The sequence below is a fragment of the Danio aesculapii genome, chromosome 10, assembly GCF_903798145.1.
Source record: "Danio aesculapii chromosome 10, fDanAes4.1, whole genome shotgun sequence".
NCBI classification, from domain to species: Eukaryota; Metazoa; Chordata; class Actinopteri; order Cypriniformes; family Danionidae; genus Danio; species Danio aesculapii.
Genome location: NC_079444.1, coordinates 28,269,419 through 28,283,382, shown reverse-complemented (window position 1 = coordinate 28,283,382; position 13,964 = coordinate 28,269,419). Strand labels below are relative to the sequence as shown.

Below are 13,964 nucleotides of genomic sequence, written 5' to 3'. Positions count from 1 at the left end.
TAATGCTGATCATTTTTGAAAACATTGTCACGTAAACATGAAACTTTTAAATTCAAGGGAAAAACATTTTCTTTTTTTTGCTAGAGTTTTGTTTGTTTGAAACTCAATAGTCAAATGCAGAAAAAGGGGGATAGAAAAAAACTGATTCATAACATCTAAGAAATAATATTAAATTAAGCACATTTTAAATACAATATATAGAAAAGTTTGTTTTTCTGGCTCAGCCCTACTGTTACAGTCTGATATCTCATAACTCATTCACCCATCTCATACGCAGGCCCTCAGGACATCCATAGATGCGTACGATAACTTCGACAACATCTCTCTAGCTCAGCGTCTAGAGAAACACGAGCTGATCGAGTTCAGGAGAATCGCTGCTTACCTCTTCAAGGGGAACAACCGCTGGAAGCAGAGCGTGGAGCTGTGCAAGAAAGACAAGCTCTACAAGGTAAACCTTCATTTTGGTTTCTCAAGCAGTCTGTAAATATGCAGCTAATTGTGGTCTTGATAGATATTCGTGTGCGTTTTCCCAGGATGCCATGCAATACGCATCAGAGTCTAAGGACACAGAGCTGGCCGAGGAGCTGCTGCAGTGGTTCCTAGATGAGAATAAGAAGGAGTGTTTTGCTGCCTGCCTCTTCACCTGCTACGACCTGCTCCGGCCTGACGTGGTGCTGGAGACATCCTGGAGGAACAACATCATGGACTTCGCCATGCCGTACTTCATCCAGGTCATGAGGGAATACCTCAGTAAGGTGAGGACAGGCTTGAAAATGAGGAAGGGCAATTTAATATTTAAATATTTATTAAATATTTAAATAAAAAAAGTTATAAGAGCCTGAAGGTATTATGGACTTTGCAAATTCAGTTTGCAGACATTTGTATGTACAGACATCTATTGTGTGCGTTCTTGGCAGTTTGTTTTCTTGTCTTTTTAATATTGTCCATATCAATATCGGAATCATTGTATCGACCAAAATTAAGAAATATATCGTGACTTCTCTCCTCCTCAATCCCCGGGTCTGAATACAGACACAGTGCATAGCAGTGCAGCTGGTCTCTTGCCCTGTCTATTCCAACCATTAGCCCTGCCGGTAATCCAGAGGATTTTAAACATAGCAGCACAGATTGAAGCGATGCATCTGAATGGTAACGAACTCTACTGATAAGAGACAAAGTCCGCCATTCTCCAGTTCTCGTACAGCTCACCCAACAAAAATACTTGCTGCAATCAAACAGCTTTGCTGTATCTGCCCTGACAGAATCGCAGGGAACAACATGCAACAAACCCCGCAGATCATGGAAACAAACACATACAACTCGTGCCATGCAGACGCAGTCTCACCCAGTCATTGGGTCACAGCTTGGCAGGTCTGCCTTGCTTTCAGAAGGCACTTGCTCTCATGAATAATTAAGAAGCAGGGTCTTCTCATAGGATAAGAAAACTCTGTTATAAATAATAATGGAAAGCGACGTGTCATCACTCCACTAGCAGATTCGCGCTATGAATATATATATTTGACTAATAATTTAATGTCTTTCGAATATCTTTACTGCTCAATTTAAAAAATGAATTCATATTCACATATAGTAACGTTAGTGTAATTAGTTGAGAAAAAAAATAATAATGAATAATCTACAAGACTGAAACATGCACATACATGGACTAAAATGTATTTCTCCTATGTTTTTAGGTGGACAAGCTGGAGACCTCTGAGTCCTTGAGGAAAGAGGAGGAGCAGGCGACAGAAACTCAACCAATTGTTTATGGTAAAACAATCATATTACAATCAGACCTGACAATTATTAAAGCGCCATGAGACCCCCGCTGTCTTAGCAGGGTGTTTTAACACCTCTAGTTTGAAAAAAGTCAGGAAAGTAAGTGAGTCCAGCTTTGTTTAGGTGGAAGTGTCGAGTGGCAAAAGAGGGAAGGGTTTGCATGAAAAGGAGTTTCATTACATGCACTACAGCTGATTTTCACACCAGCAACACAAACACAGATGCAGGGGAGATAGACAGTGATTTGGAGAGCAGTATTTATAAAAGATCTGAGAGCTTTGTGGAAGTGGAGGATTTCATTCCATAATACTGTAGTGATATTACTGTAAACCTAGTAACTAAATCATTTTGACTAAGGGATGTCTTTAAAAAAAAATGAAAGAGTACTTTTCACAATACCAACTAACTTTGCCATCTGAATAAACCTAAACAAAGAACACTGATTACACACCAAATCTGTAGAGACAGGACAATCAACACCAACTGGAACTGCGTATTTTTTTAAAAGAAGACCAGCAGCAAATCCGGATTTCCCCATTTCCAGATGCAAAAAGCTCTCGGGTAAAAAATGTTCCTTACAAACATTGTTGTCGCGTGTTAGCAGACCACTGTAGTCCACAAGCAGCTGTGCTCTCATCATGGGGAAATTGAAACAAAACATTCATTGCGACACATTTATAAACGCAACAGACAGCCCATGTCTCTGAACAATTCCTCTACAGCTTGTTTGAATTACACGCAACACAACATGGCATCTTTCTAAACACTGTAGCAGGTAAAGAGAGTCTTCGAAGCTATATTAGGCATAATAATAAAGTTAACCTCATTCACAATAGAGCGCGCTGATAGGTTCGAACCAAGTATTTCTCATGAATTAATGCTGAAAACTCAATGATGTCATGTTGTACCCGCCGGTACAGACAGCCAGTCTTCACGCTGGAATTTTCACAAGGATCAAGGCCGTGACGCAGCTTTAATTTCTTTTCAAACCGGAAGAACGAATTTGCTCTAGACAACGCAAACACAACCAATTTTCACTTGTTAGCTAAATGTGTTTCCTAATAGTGTTTTTAGCAATGTAGGAGATGTGTGTGTATGTGCTATGTTGACTGTCAACATATCAAAAAAATGTGGTTTAATGTTTTCTGAAATAAACCCACAATTTTCTCCCATTCATTATCAGGCACACCCCAGCTCATGCTGACAGCAGGCCCCAGTGTGCCTGTCCCGCCGCAGCAGGGATATGGCTACGGTTACACAGCAGCTCCTGGTTACCCCCCTCAGGCTCCTCAGGCCCAGCCGGGCTTCGGTTACGGCATGTAAAGAGCTCCCTGTCTCCCGCTTGCCCCTCTTCCTGCTGCCGCTTGGTTCGGTCCAGCAAACCCCATGGATCTCCCTCAGTCCTCCACCAGTCCGACTCTACCACTTTGTGCTCACGGCGGGGGATATGAGCATATGTCATTCTTTTACTTTACCTTTGGTTTGTTTTTTTTAATGAGCGTTTTTGTTTATGGTGTTTTCTTTAAACCATCATGAAGGACTTTATTTCTATGTTGTCAAAGATTTCATTGTGAGTAATTTTTTTGTCACATTCCAGATGTCTACTAGAGTTAATTTCTTGTCAGTTTTATCTGTCAGTTTAAAGGGGAATGGCGTCTGTGTTGAGGAGACTTGTGGGAAAATAGCAAGTCAGCAGCTTCATTAAAAATGACTTAACAAAATCTGATTTGCACTCCGTGGTCTGAGAAAAACAACTAATGTATCATTTCTCGATGTGTGTGTGTGAGCAACTTGTTCAGTCCGTCTGCATTTAACTATTGTATATTCCAGGAAAAAAGAAAGTAAAATGGAGGAAAATGTTTGACTGCCGCCTCCACAAACAAACACTACTCAATACCAGTAATTCAGTGTGGGGTGAGTAGCAATCAATGTTTAAAAAGGGTTGTTTTAAATGCGTTAAGACACGTTCAAGTTGACCTATGCAGGTTCTCCAGTTCCTCTGTTTTTCCACAAACTTTTGTTGTGCAGTAACCCGTGCTCATTGTCTGGGACCATCCATTTAAAGGAGGGATAATGATTAAAATATATAAATATATATATAAATATATACGCGGCTCTCCACACCTCTGTGTGTTTTACTAACCTGACCTCTCTGTGCTGCAGTGTGTATGTGTGTGTATGCTGGTTGTTGTGATGTTTCAGTCACTGTATGGCATCTAAGTGAGACTAGAGAAAGCCAGTTGATCCTGCCAGTTATTCCTAAACTCAAGAGTTTACCCTTTATTTGTAAAGAAGAGAAATCAGCAATTTGGTTTATGAAGATTTAAACTAACTTCCGTGTGTGTGTGTCCTGTACTCGGTTTTCACTGAGTTGAGATTAATCATACATGTACACTTCTATTGTAGTGATCTGATTGTGCACAAAGAGAATGAGACTTTTCTTTCTTCCCCTCCAGATTACCATATAAATAAAGGCTTCTTGTTTGTCAAGAAAAATCTGGTATAACCACAGCTTCATGTGCCATGAATTCTTTTGGTTAAGTTTTCTTTGGAGTTTTTCCCCCTTCATACTCACTGCTCGGTTTCATTTATGCCCTGTTTACACCTGCTTCACAATCTTTTGAACTTTCAAACCAGATTTATGAGTTCAGACCTATACAATTCCATGTAATGATGTCCACTTTTGACCAGAAGACGAATCATACATTGTGTAAACGGGGCTTTAAATGAGAACACGGCCTCATCATTTACTCCTGGTAAGAAGATGTGTTTTGGTCAATCACATCACAAGTAGAAAATGAACACATTGCTAGTGTTATGGTCCACTTTTCAGATGGCAAATTCAAAATGTTTCCAACCCCATCTACACTTGCGCCCTATCAGGTGCTAATTTAAGATTAACCATTTAATTTTACCAGTAGTAATTTATGGTTTGATTATACTCTGATGATATTAAAGGCAGAGTTCACCCAAAAAGATAAATTTACCATCATTTACTCGTTCTAAACCTGTTTGAATTTCTTCCGTTGAACAAAACAGAAGATATTTTGAAGAATGCTGGAAAACCTGTAACCATTGACTTCCATAATATTTGTTTTTTCTGTATGGCAGTCAATTACAGATTTTCAGCTTTCTTCAAAATGTACTTACTGGCCACTTTATTAGGTACACCTCTCCAACTGCTTAACGTAAATTTCTAATCCGTCAATCACATGGCAGCAACTCAGTGCATTTAGGCATGGTCAAGATGATCTGCTGCAGTTCAAACCGAGCATCAGAATGAAGAAAGGTGATTTAAGTGACTTTGAACGTGGGATGGTTGTTTGTGCTATACAGGCTGGTCTGAGTATTTCAGAAGCTGCTGATCTACTCAGATTTTCACGCACAACCATCTCTAGGGTTTACAGAGAATGGTCCAAAAAAGAGAAAATATCCAGTGAGTGGACGTTCTGTGGGTGCCTTGTTGATGCCAGAGGAGAATGGCCAGACTGGTTTGAGCTGATAGAAGGGCAACAGTAACTCAAATAACCACTTGTTACAACTGAGGTATGGAGAAGAGCATCTCTGAATGCACAACACGTCAAAGCTTGAGGCAGATGAGCTACAGCAGCATAAGACCACACCGAGTGCCACTCCTGTCAGCTGAGAACGGTAAACAGAGGCTACAATGGGCACAGGCTCACCAAAATTGGACAGGAAAAGATTGGGAAAACGATGCCTGGTCTGATGAGTCTTGATTTCTGCTGCGACATTCGAATGGTAGGGTAAGAATTTGACAACAACATAAAAGCACGGATCCATCCCTTGTATCGACTGTTCAGGCTGGTGGTGGTGTGTAATGGTGCCGGCGATATTTTCTTGGCACACTTTGGGCCCATTAGTACCAATTGAGCATCAAGTTCATGCCACAGCCTACCTGAGTGTTGTTGCTGATCATGTCCATCCCTTTGTGATCACAGTGTACCCATCTACTGAAGTCTACTTCCAGCAGGATGGCATGCCATGTCAAAGCATGAATCATCTCATACTGGTTTCTTGAACATGACAATAAGCTCACTGTACTCAAATGGCCTCCACAGTCACCGGAACTCAATCCGATAGAGCACCTTTGGGATGTGGTGGAACGGGAGATTCGCATCATGGATGTGCAGTTGACAAATCTGCAGCAACTGCGTGATGCTATTATGTCAATTATGGACCAAAGTCTCTGAGGAATATTTGCAGTACCTTGTTGAATGTGTGCCATAAAGGATTAAGGCTGTTCTGAAGGCAAAAGGGGGTCCAACCCGGTACTAGTAAGATGTACCTAATGAAGTGGCCGGTCAGAGTATGTTTTCAACAGTAGAAATTAGTGAAAATGTTTCTTTTATACTTTAATACTTCTATTTAACTTCAATAAAACCAGATAATCCCAGTGTGTAAAAACTGCTGACTCAATTGATCATATAATCGAGAAAAAAAAAGGTCAATTTGCACCAAAGTTTACCAAAAAACGTCTTTTATTCCATTGGATATGAGGGAGTGATAGAGACATTTGATTCCCAAATCATTGTTGTTGTTTTTTTCATGTATATAATCTTACAAAAAAAAAACTTGAATTAGAATAGGTGAATGATTTACTTAAATGTTTAAACCTGTAAATCAATGTCATTTTAACCCACTTAATTTCATTAATCCAATCTTTATAATCATGTAAAAACTAAACTAGGACCTGCTCTTAGTTCTGTCTTAGTCCATTAGTGTTGTTGTTTAGTATAATTTAAGATGTCCAGTCACTTTGTCAATCAGGTCAGCCTGTCAGAACTGTCCTTGACCCGGGAGCAATTTGGGTTCTTCCAGCATCTTGGATTAAACTAACAGGCAGCCCGACCTCTTTGGCGTGGGCCAGCAGATCCAGTAGACAATCCTCGTCTGGAGCTTTGACCACCACTTTGGGTTGTCCACTGTACTCCCACTGTTTCAGGAGCTCTGGGTTTCGCCGCTGGACCTGTTTGTAGGCTGACACGGCAGCGTGAGAGCACTGCGCTGCCACTTTACCTTTGCCCATTTTCAGATCGGTTCGGACCACCAGAATCATTTTGAACTCTCCGCTCTCACCCATCACACTGGCCTCGCTGCCATTGCTGGCGCTGCTCCCTAAAGCTGCCATCATGCTGCAGGACGATCTGCCAAAACGCCCACTGAGGTGCCATCCGAGACAGAGCCCGCAGCCCAGACCGGCCAGAACACCCAAACCGACAGGCCCATACAGAGAGTCCAGCCTCATGTCTAAAGAACAACAGAACGATTAGTGGTAACTACATTATAAACATTCTTTCAAAATGCTAATGCTTACAAAAATTACCATGGTTTTATCACAGTAAAAGTGTAGTAACCATGCTTTTACCACCATCGCCATAGTTGATTTGGGGCTACCATTATTTAACTGAAATAACCTTGTTTTTGTTTGGTCTATTTGTAGTGAAGCCATGGTTAATTGATCATTATGCCACCAAATATCAAGATGTGCTAGTAACATAAATATCAGAAAAATGCTAATTATCTTGAAATACAAACTAGCTTGTAAAAAAAATTGACTGGTTTTATTATAGTAAAATTTAAATAGCCATGGTGAATTGATGACCTAATGATATAACCAGTCTGACTACAAATACCATGGTTAAACTATGGTTACAATGGTTTAATTATAGTAAAATCTAAATAGCCATGGTGTACTGATTAATAATTGATATAACCAGTTTAACAACAAATACCATTGTTAAACTATGGTTACAATGGTTTTATTATAGTAAAATGTAAATAATCATAGTGTGGTGAATAACTAGTAAAATAACCAGTTTTACTACAAATACCATGGTTAAACTATGTTAGATTTGTGGTTACAATGACTTACAATAATGATGGTTTATTATTATTTGTAGTAAAGCCATGGTTAATTTCCTTTCAAGCAAGGCTTTCTCAAGCCAACACAAATTATTCCTAACATTTGTTGTTCATTTTGTATAAAATATTACAAGTTATTATAATAATATTATGCAATATTACACAATATATTATACAATAGGTTATTACATTAATAACTGCCATTACAGTAAATCTAATAATAAACGTTCACAGAATTGACCACGATACAATCGTTGTGCAGTTTAAGCAAGAAAGGCTTTGCGTTTAATATGAATGCTCTAAGAATTAGTCACAAAGATCAGAAAAACATCCTATAAATGACATTTATTGCAGAAAAGATTGTAAAAACAAATCTTAATTCATTGTATTTTATATTGATGATGATTGAAGCTATGGTTAACGAGTCATTTTGTTAGAATAAACGCTGTGAATCAAATCAACGTTAACATTTGTGCTACTAATGCTTTAAAACAAATTCATGTGGAAACAAATCTGTGGTACATTGCGAGCATTGTAACGTTAGCTGGCTGGATGAAATCTAGAGAAAACGTCTTCACTTAACGAACATCCAACGAGCTTTTATTACGTGTTCTACCCCATACAGGTGAGACGTTTTAGCACAAATATAAATATCTTTCTGAACACCTGAAAAAGGACTCACCACAAAGCTAAATGATTCAGCAACCTGAAGTTTGCTTCCAACTCCACACCGCTTGTGACAGGAAGACGCTTACTGATGACGTCACGCGTGTAAGGAACCCGCGAAATTAACCATTCAGCTAGAATAGTAATCTTTTATCGTCATTGTAACGAATACTTGACTCTGGACACCTTACTCTCATCTTCTTTTTTTCGAAGAGTGTTTATAAGATTTGATAATTTGCGTTATTTTGGAAGAAAATGTGATTCCCTTACAAAAAATAACTATGTTTTTATTATTTTAAAGTCTATAACTGTATTTTGGGGGCTGATTGAATACCATTTGTATAATTGTACTACAAATACAATACATGGTAAGTATGTAAACTACGATTAGAGCAGCAAAGTTAATTTGATTTTGTGGTCACTACGGTTTTTTTTTTTCGTATGACAACCATAGTTAAAGTTGTTGTTGCTTATTGTAGTCTTTTTACCCGTTTGTACCCATGAAATTTTACAAATGTTGATTGTTTGCATTTTTGCACATCTTATAGGTAGCTTTTAGACATGAGTAATGACAAAGCCATTTGAAGGCAGATATGGGTGACTCCTCAAGTTCTATTCGCACCCCTTCAAACAAAACTTTACAGACAGACTTGTTATCATATTCATTCAACCACTGCCTCCTGCAAAGGCAGGGCAGAAACAAGACATGCACTGATCTCCCCGCCCTAAAGACATTCCATGTGACCAGAAGTGATGAAAAGCCATTTCAAGGGGGGAGGGGGTTATAACATTTGATTAAAAGAGCAAGTTAATTGTTACAAAATAATGAAGTCCGCAGATACATAATTTATAATAAGAAAAAAGATAAGTACATTTAGATTTTATGGCAACTTTAAGTTATAACAATAAGCCATTTACTAGAGCATAGGTCTCAAACTCAATTCCTGGAGAGCCACAGCTCTGCACAGTTTTGCTCTAACCCTAATCATCAAACACAGGTGATCCAACTAATCAAGGTCTTCAAGACTACTATGCTGCCTCCCAATTCGCATACTTATTCTACACCCTAAAAGTATATACTTTTTTGTGAAGAAAAAGTATATACTTTCGAGTGTGCAACAGAAGAGTATACAAGCTTTGGGACATACTACTTCCTCTTTAACAGATCGTTGTGTTGCTTAGTTATGCCCCCTGTCAATCATCCACACGCCATTTACATTTCTGTTGTATTTAATTTCCTACCTTACTGGAGAAGCAGCAGCAGGTTAATCTCCCATTCATGAGTCTTTCATGCAAAGAAATGTCCTCAGGTCTTTGGGTAATTATGCATTCAGACGTTTTGACGTCCAAACATGTCTTTATATAAGTTCAGTATTGTTGTTGCAGATGAAATATAACACAGATAATTCGATTTAAATATTTTCCAGTGGGCTAGATATTGCCTAACAGTCATTCAAACATCTTTACAGAAGCCTCTCTTCTTGACGGTTGGTCTCGGGCATCCATCATGTTTGTAGTATATTTACATTTTTCACATGCGTTTGTAGTTCTAATCGGATTCACGTCCAACGTGCAATGTATTGTGAGCAATATCAGCGGTTAGAGTATAGACACTTCTACACTTAAATTTTTTATCGGAAATAGCAAATCATCCAGGAACCTGTGGCATACTCTTTTCAACATACTATGGTTTGGGACATACTAATTCTATTTTCAAATGCTATTTAGGACGCATAGTATGCGGATTGAGAAGCAGCACTAGTCAGTAGTGTCTGGATCTAGTAGTGTCTAGTAGTTTTGAACACCTTGATTAGTTGGATCAGCTGTGTTTGATTAGCGCTGGAGCAAAACTGTGCAGAGCTGCAGCTCTCCAGGAATGGAGTTTGAGACCTTTGCACTAGTGCATCTCTTGAGGCCAGAAGAAAGTTTACTTGTAAAGCACTAATTATACAAATGATCTTTTTTTTAAATAAACCTCACTCCAATCCGGGTCACGGCACCAATAAAATCCCTCCAGTTTTACTTGCAGTGCTGCACAGCTCCTACTAGCTGGCCTACACTTGCAGTAACAGCAGCAGATCTATTCCCACAATTAGGAATCTCTCATTCGTGTGCTTTTTAATTCTTTACTCTTTTGAATACCAGAGGACCGGCCTAATTTAAGCCAGTGTAAAGAAGCTTTGAAACCAGACACTGTGTTTTTCGGCTTGGCCTCTCATGGGTTTACACCCTTAGTGTACCCCTGGGAGAGCAGGTGTGCTCGGGATTGTGTAAGACTTATACTACAGACAAAATGTTCTTGAATCTGACATCTGAGATTGTCTTACCTCTCCTGCTGCCACTTTTGTTTTGTTGTTGTTGTTGTTTATCCAGGATGCTGTGGCTAGTTGGACACAAACAATGAAGATTATCCATCCCCAGTGAATGAAACAGTAATTGTAAAGAACTCAAATGTGCTTCATGTTCATGCATTTCAAAGATGAAGAATTTGCAGGCTGTCTGGTTTGTTTTCTCTGATGTCTTTGTGTTGCTGCAAAGCGAAATCTAAGAATCGAGAACAAGTGCTAAGCGTTTCGATAAACAACAGAGAGGAGAGATGTTAAAAGATCAAGTTCAAGATAAACCCTGCATCAAAGTGTTTTCACAGCAACGTACTGTACACAGCAACCTACTTAAGGTGATGGCACTGTTACAAAAAAATTGTTTGTTGTCAGAACTCTGCAGCACTTGGGGTTATTTTCAGCACATTTGTGGTGGGCCTCAGGGTTTTTTTGTGTAGTTGGTAACTGAAATGAGTGTCTTTATATAGACTGTCATGCCACTGGCCTATTTAGTGCATGTGAGATCTCATAGGGTATCGTTAAACGCACAAATACTCATCCTTACTGTGAGTTATTCCATATCTTTCATACTAAAAGGTTAGCTCAACCAAAAATGCAACTTGACTCTTATCATTTAATCACCCTTCTTTCTTAAACTAGAATGTTTAGTCGAGAGTGTAATCCTCCATCCTTCATTATAAGAAGAGGTGCAGGGTGATCTCCTTATGTATTCACAGATGAAAGATCGTGATGGGACGTTTAAGCTTCAGATTGTAAAAATATGAAAATAAATAGGCAGATATATTGGTTTTAGCTTTACATAATGTGGTTTGCACTCATGCCTTGGCATCCATTATGACTCTGGCAATGCAGATGGCTGTATCACCGGGTCATGCACAGGTCTGATTGGGTTACAGTAATCTGCAAAACACAGCAGAGGACTTCAGCCACCAGAATGATCAGAGACAGTATGTGAATGCAGTTTCCTCTCTCGCCTTCTCTATCTGTGTCGTTCTCTTCCGCTCTCTGTCTTCTTGTGTGTGAGCTTTAAGACATTTAAATACTGTGATTTTCTTTCCCTCAGGTGCATAAATGTCTATAATGAGATGACTGAAAATTGGGACGGAGTTGAAGTTTCCTTGAAGATGAGTGGGACTGTGGGACCAGTGTAATCAGAGCTCTGGAAAGACAGGTCAGCCTTGCAGGCTTTTTTTCTAATGCACTCATTGACCTTACTAGAACAGAAATGTACTTATCTAATGACTGTATTTTGACATAAATACATTATATTATTGCATCATGCAGCTTTACAATAACACAATTTAAATTGAGGAGCTATAATGTGCCTGTGTGTGATTAAATGTTGTAATTCATTCATTTTCTTTTTTGCTTAGTCCCTTTATTAATTCAGGGTTGCCACAGCGGAATGAACCGCCAACATATCCAGCACGTTTTACACAGCGGATACCCTTCCAGCCGCAACCCATCTCTGGGAAATATGACTGTAATTTCAAATATAAATTTATTTACGCATACATGTAACAGAAGCCAGATAATGTGTGTGGATTTTGCATGTTCTCTCCGTGTTCGCGCGGGTTTCCTCCGGGTGCTCCGGTTTCCCGCACAGTCCAAAGACACGCGCTATAGGTGAATTGGGTGAACTACTTTGGCCGTTGTGTGTGTGTGTGTGTGTGTGTGTGTGCGTGTTTGTGAGTGAATAAATGTGAGAGTGTATGGTTGTTTCCCAGTACTGGGTTGCAGCTGGAAGGGCATCCTCTGCATAAAACATATGCTGGATAAGTTGGCAGTTCATTCTGCTGCGGCAACCCCTGATAAATAAGGGACTAAGCCGAAGGAAAATGAATATTAGGACTGTTGAGAAGTTATTCTACTGGAAACATTTTTCATCACCTCTAATACAAAACCTAAGATTATCAGCCTCTTCAGCTGCTGGTTTATGAATGAGCTCAATAGATGTTTAGAAGCTGTTTGAACGACTTAAACCACATCTGCATTCGCGCTGTTAGAGCTACCCAATCAAATGTGTTTTCACCTTGCTCTGGAAGTGGTTGAAATTGGACAAGCTCAAAACCTTTCACACCCCCTTCATTCCTGTTTAGGAATGGTTTAATGAACATGAGCTCAAGGTGGCCTTCAAATTCTCCAGATATCAATAATAGTGAGCGTCTATGTGATTTTCTGGTTTAACAAAGTAGGGCGGCATGATGGTTCAGTGGTTAGCACTGTTGCCTCACAGCAAGAAGGTCACTGGTTCGAGTCCTCGCTGGGCTAGTTGGCATTTCTGTGTGGATGTTGCATGTTCTCCCTGTGTTGGCATGGGTTTCCTTCGGGTGCTCCATTTTCCCCTGCAGTCCAAAGACAGAATAAGTGAATTGATTAAACTAAATTGGCCGTAGTGTATGAGTGCGTGTGTAAATGTAAGAGTGTATGGGTGTTTCCCAGTTCAGGGCATCCGCTGCGTAAAATAGAATAGTTGGCAGTTAATTCCGCTGTGATTTAAGCCGAAGAAAAATGAATAAATAAATAGTTTAACAAAATCCATGGCAGCTCCAACTTGCAACCAATAGGCATGAAGGAACTTCTTGATTTCTCCTTTAGGGGTCTATTTAAAATAGAAACCTTTGGTTTCATTTTTTATTTGGTGGCCTTAACTAATATGTACTTAGACTGATATTAATCATATGGTACTTATGATTGATTAAGTACATGCATGTAATTACATCTGTAATTTTTTTTTGTAATTACATTTCTAATTACACTGTTGACCATCGTTTACACTTTAACCCATGCTTAAATCTATCCACACCATTAAAGCTGTCCCTAACCCTACCCTTATCCCACCTCCAGAGCACCACAAGCGTTCTGCAATACATTATAGACACATTAAGTACATTGTTTTTGTTTTTGATACAAGTACAAAGTAGTTAAGGACACCTAATATAACAACACAGGCTCGTCCTGAAAATGTAGCCCTATATACGTTTCTAGAGATTGCAAATTATTTACGCAGAGCTAAGTATGGCTGCATTTCATCTTTAAAACGAACGCTGCAGGGCGGTATGATGCCGTTCCTTTTCTCGCTTACGAGCTGACCGATTACCTCCGAATGGACGACTTTTCTGCTGTTTTCAGTTTGTCAGGTAGCTCAACACGTATGTCGGCGGACTTGAGATGCAGAGCGAATTTGATCACGATGATGGGGTTCGAGTCCAGTGAAAAACGGTTCCAGAACGCGAGTAAGACAAAAACAAAAGCTAAAAAGTAAAATAAGTAAATAACAGGGTGAGAATGTGG

At 39.3% G+C, this 13,964-nt stretch overlaps 2 protein-coding genes across 2 annotated transcripts in view; one reads left to right on the top strand and one right to left on the bottom strand.

The window, feature by feature from the left end:
* Positions 1 to 4,290, top strand: part of cltca (clathrin, heavy chain a (Hc)) — a 61,657-nt gene extending 57,367 nt beyond the window's left edge. Inside the window, exons 28-31 of the mRNA XM_056467069.1 lie at positions 278 to 448; positions 534 to 755; positions 1,695 to 1,770; positions 2,963 to 4,290. Of these exons, the coding sequence (XP_056323044.1) occupies positions 278 to 448; positions 534 to 755; positions 1,695 to 1,770; positions 2,963 to 3,102 (609 nt within the window). The 3' untranslated portion in view covers positions 3,103 to 4,290. The remainder of the gene's footprint in view (positions 1 to 277; positions 449 to 533; positions 756 to 1,694; positions 1,771 to 2,962) is intronic.
* Positions 4,291 to 6,260: 1,970 nt separating this feature from the next.
* On the bottom strand, positions 6,261 to 8,425 carry ptrh2 (peptidyl-tRNA hydrolase 2). Its single transcript, XM_056467010.1, is given in 3 exon segments — positions 6,261 to 6,577; positions 6,579 to 7,047; positions 8,345 to 8,425. Coding segments are annotated over 2 exon segments (516 nt in total). The 5' UTR covers positions 7,046 to 7,047; positions 8,345 to 8,425; the 3' UTR covers positions 6,261 to 6,528.
* Positions 8,426 to 13,964: the final 5,539 nt, after the last annotated feature.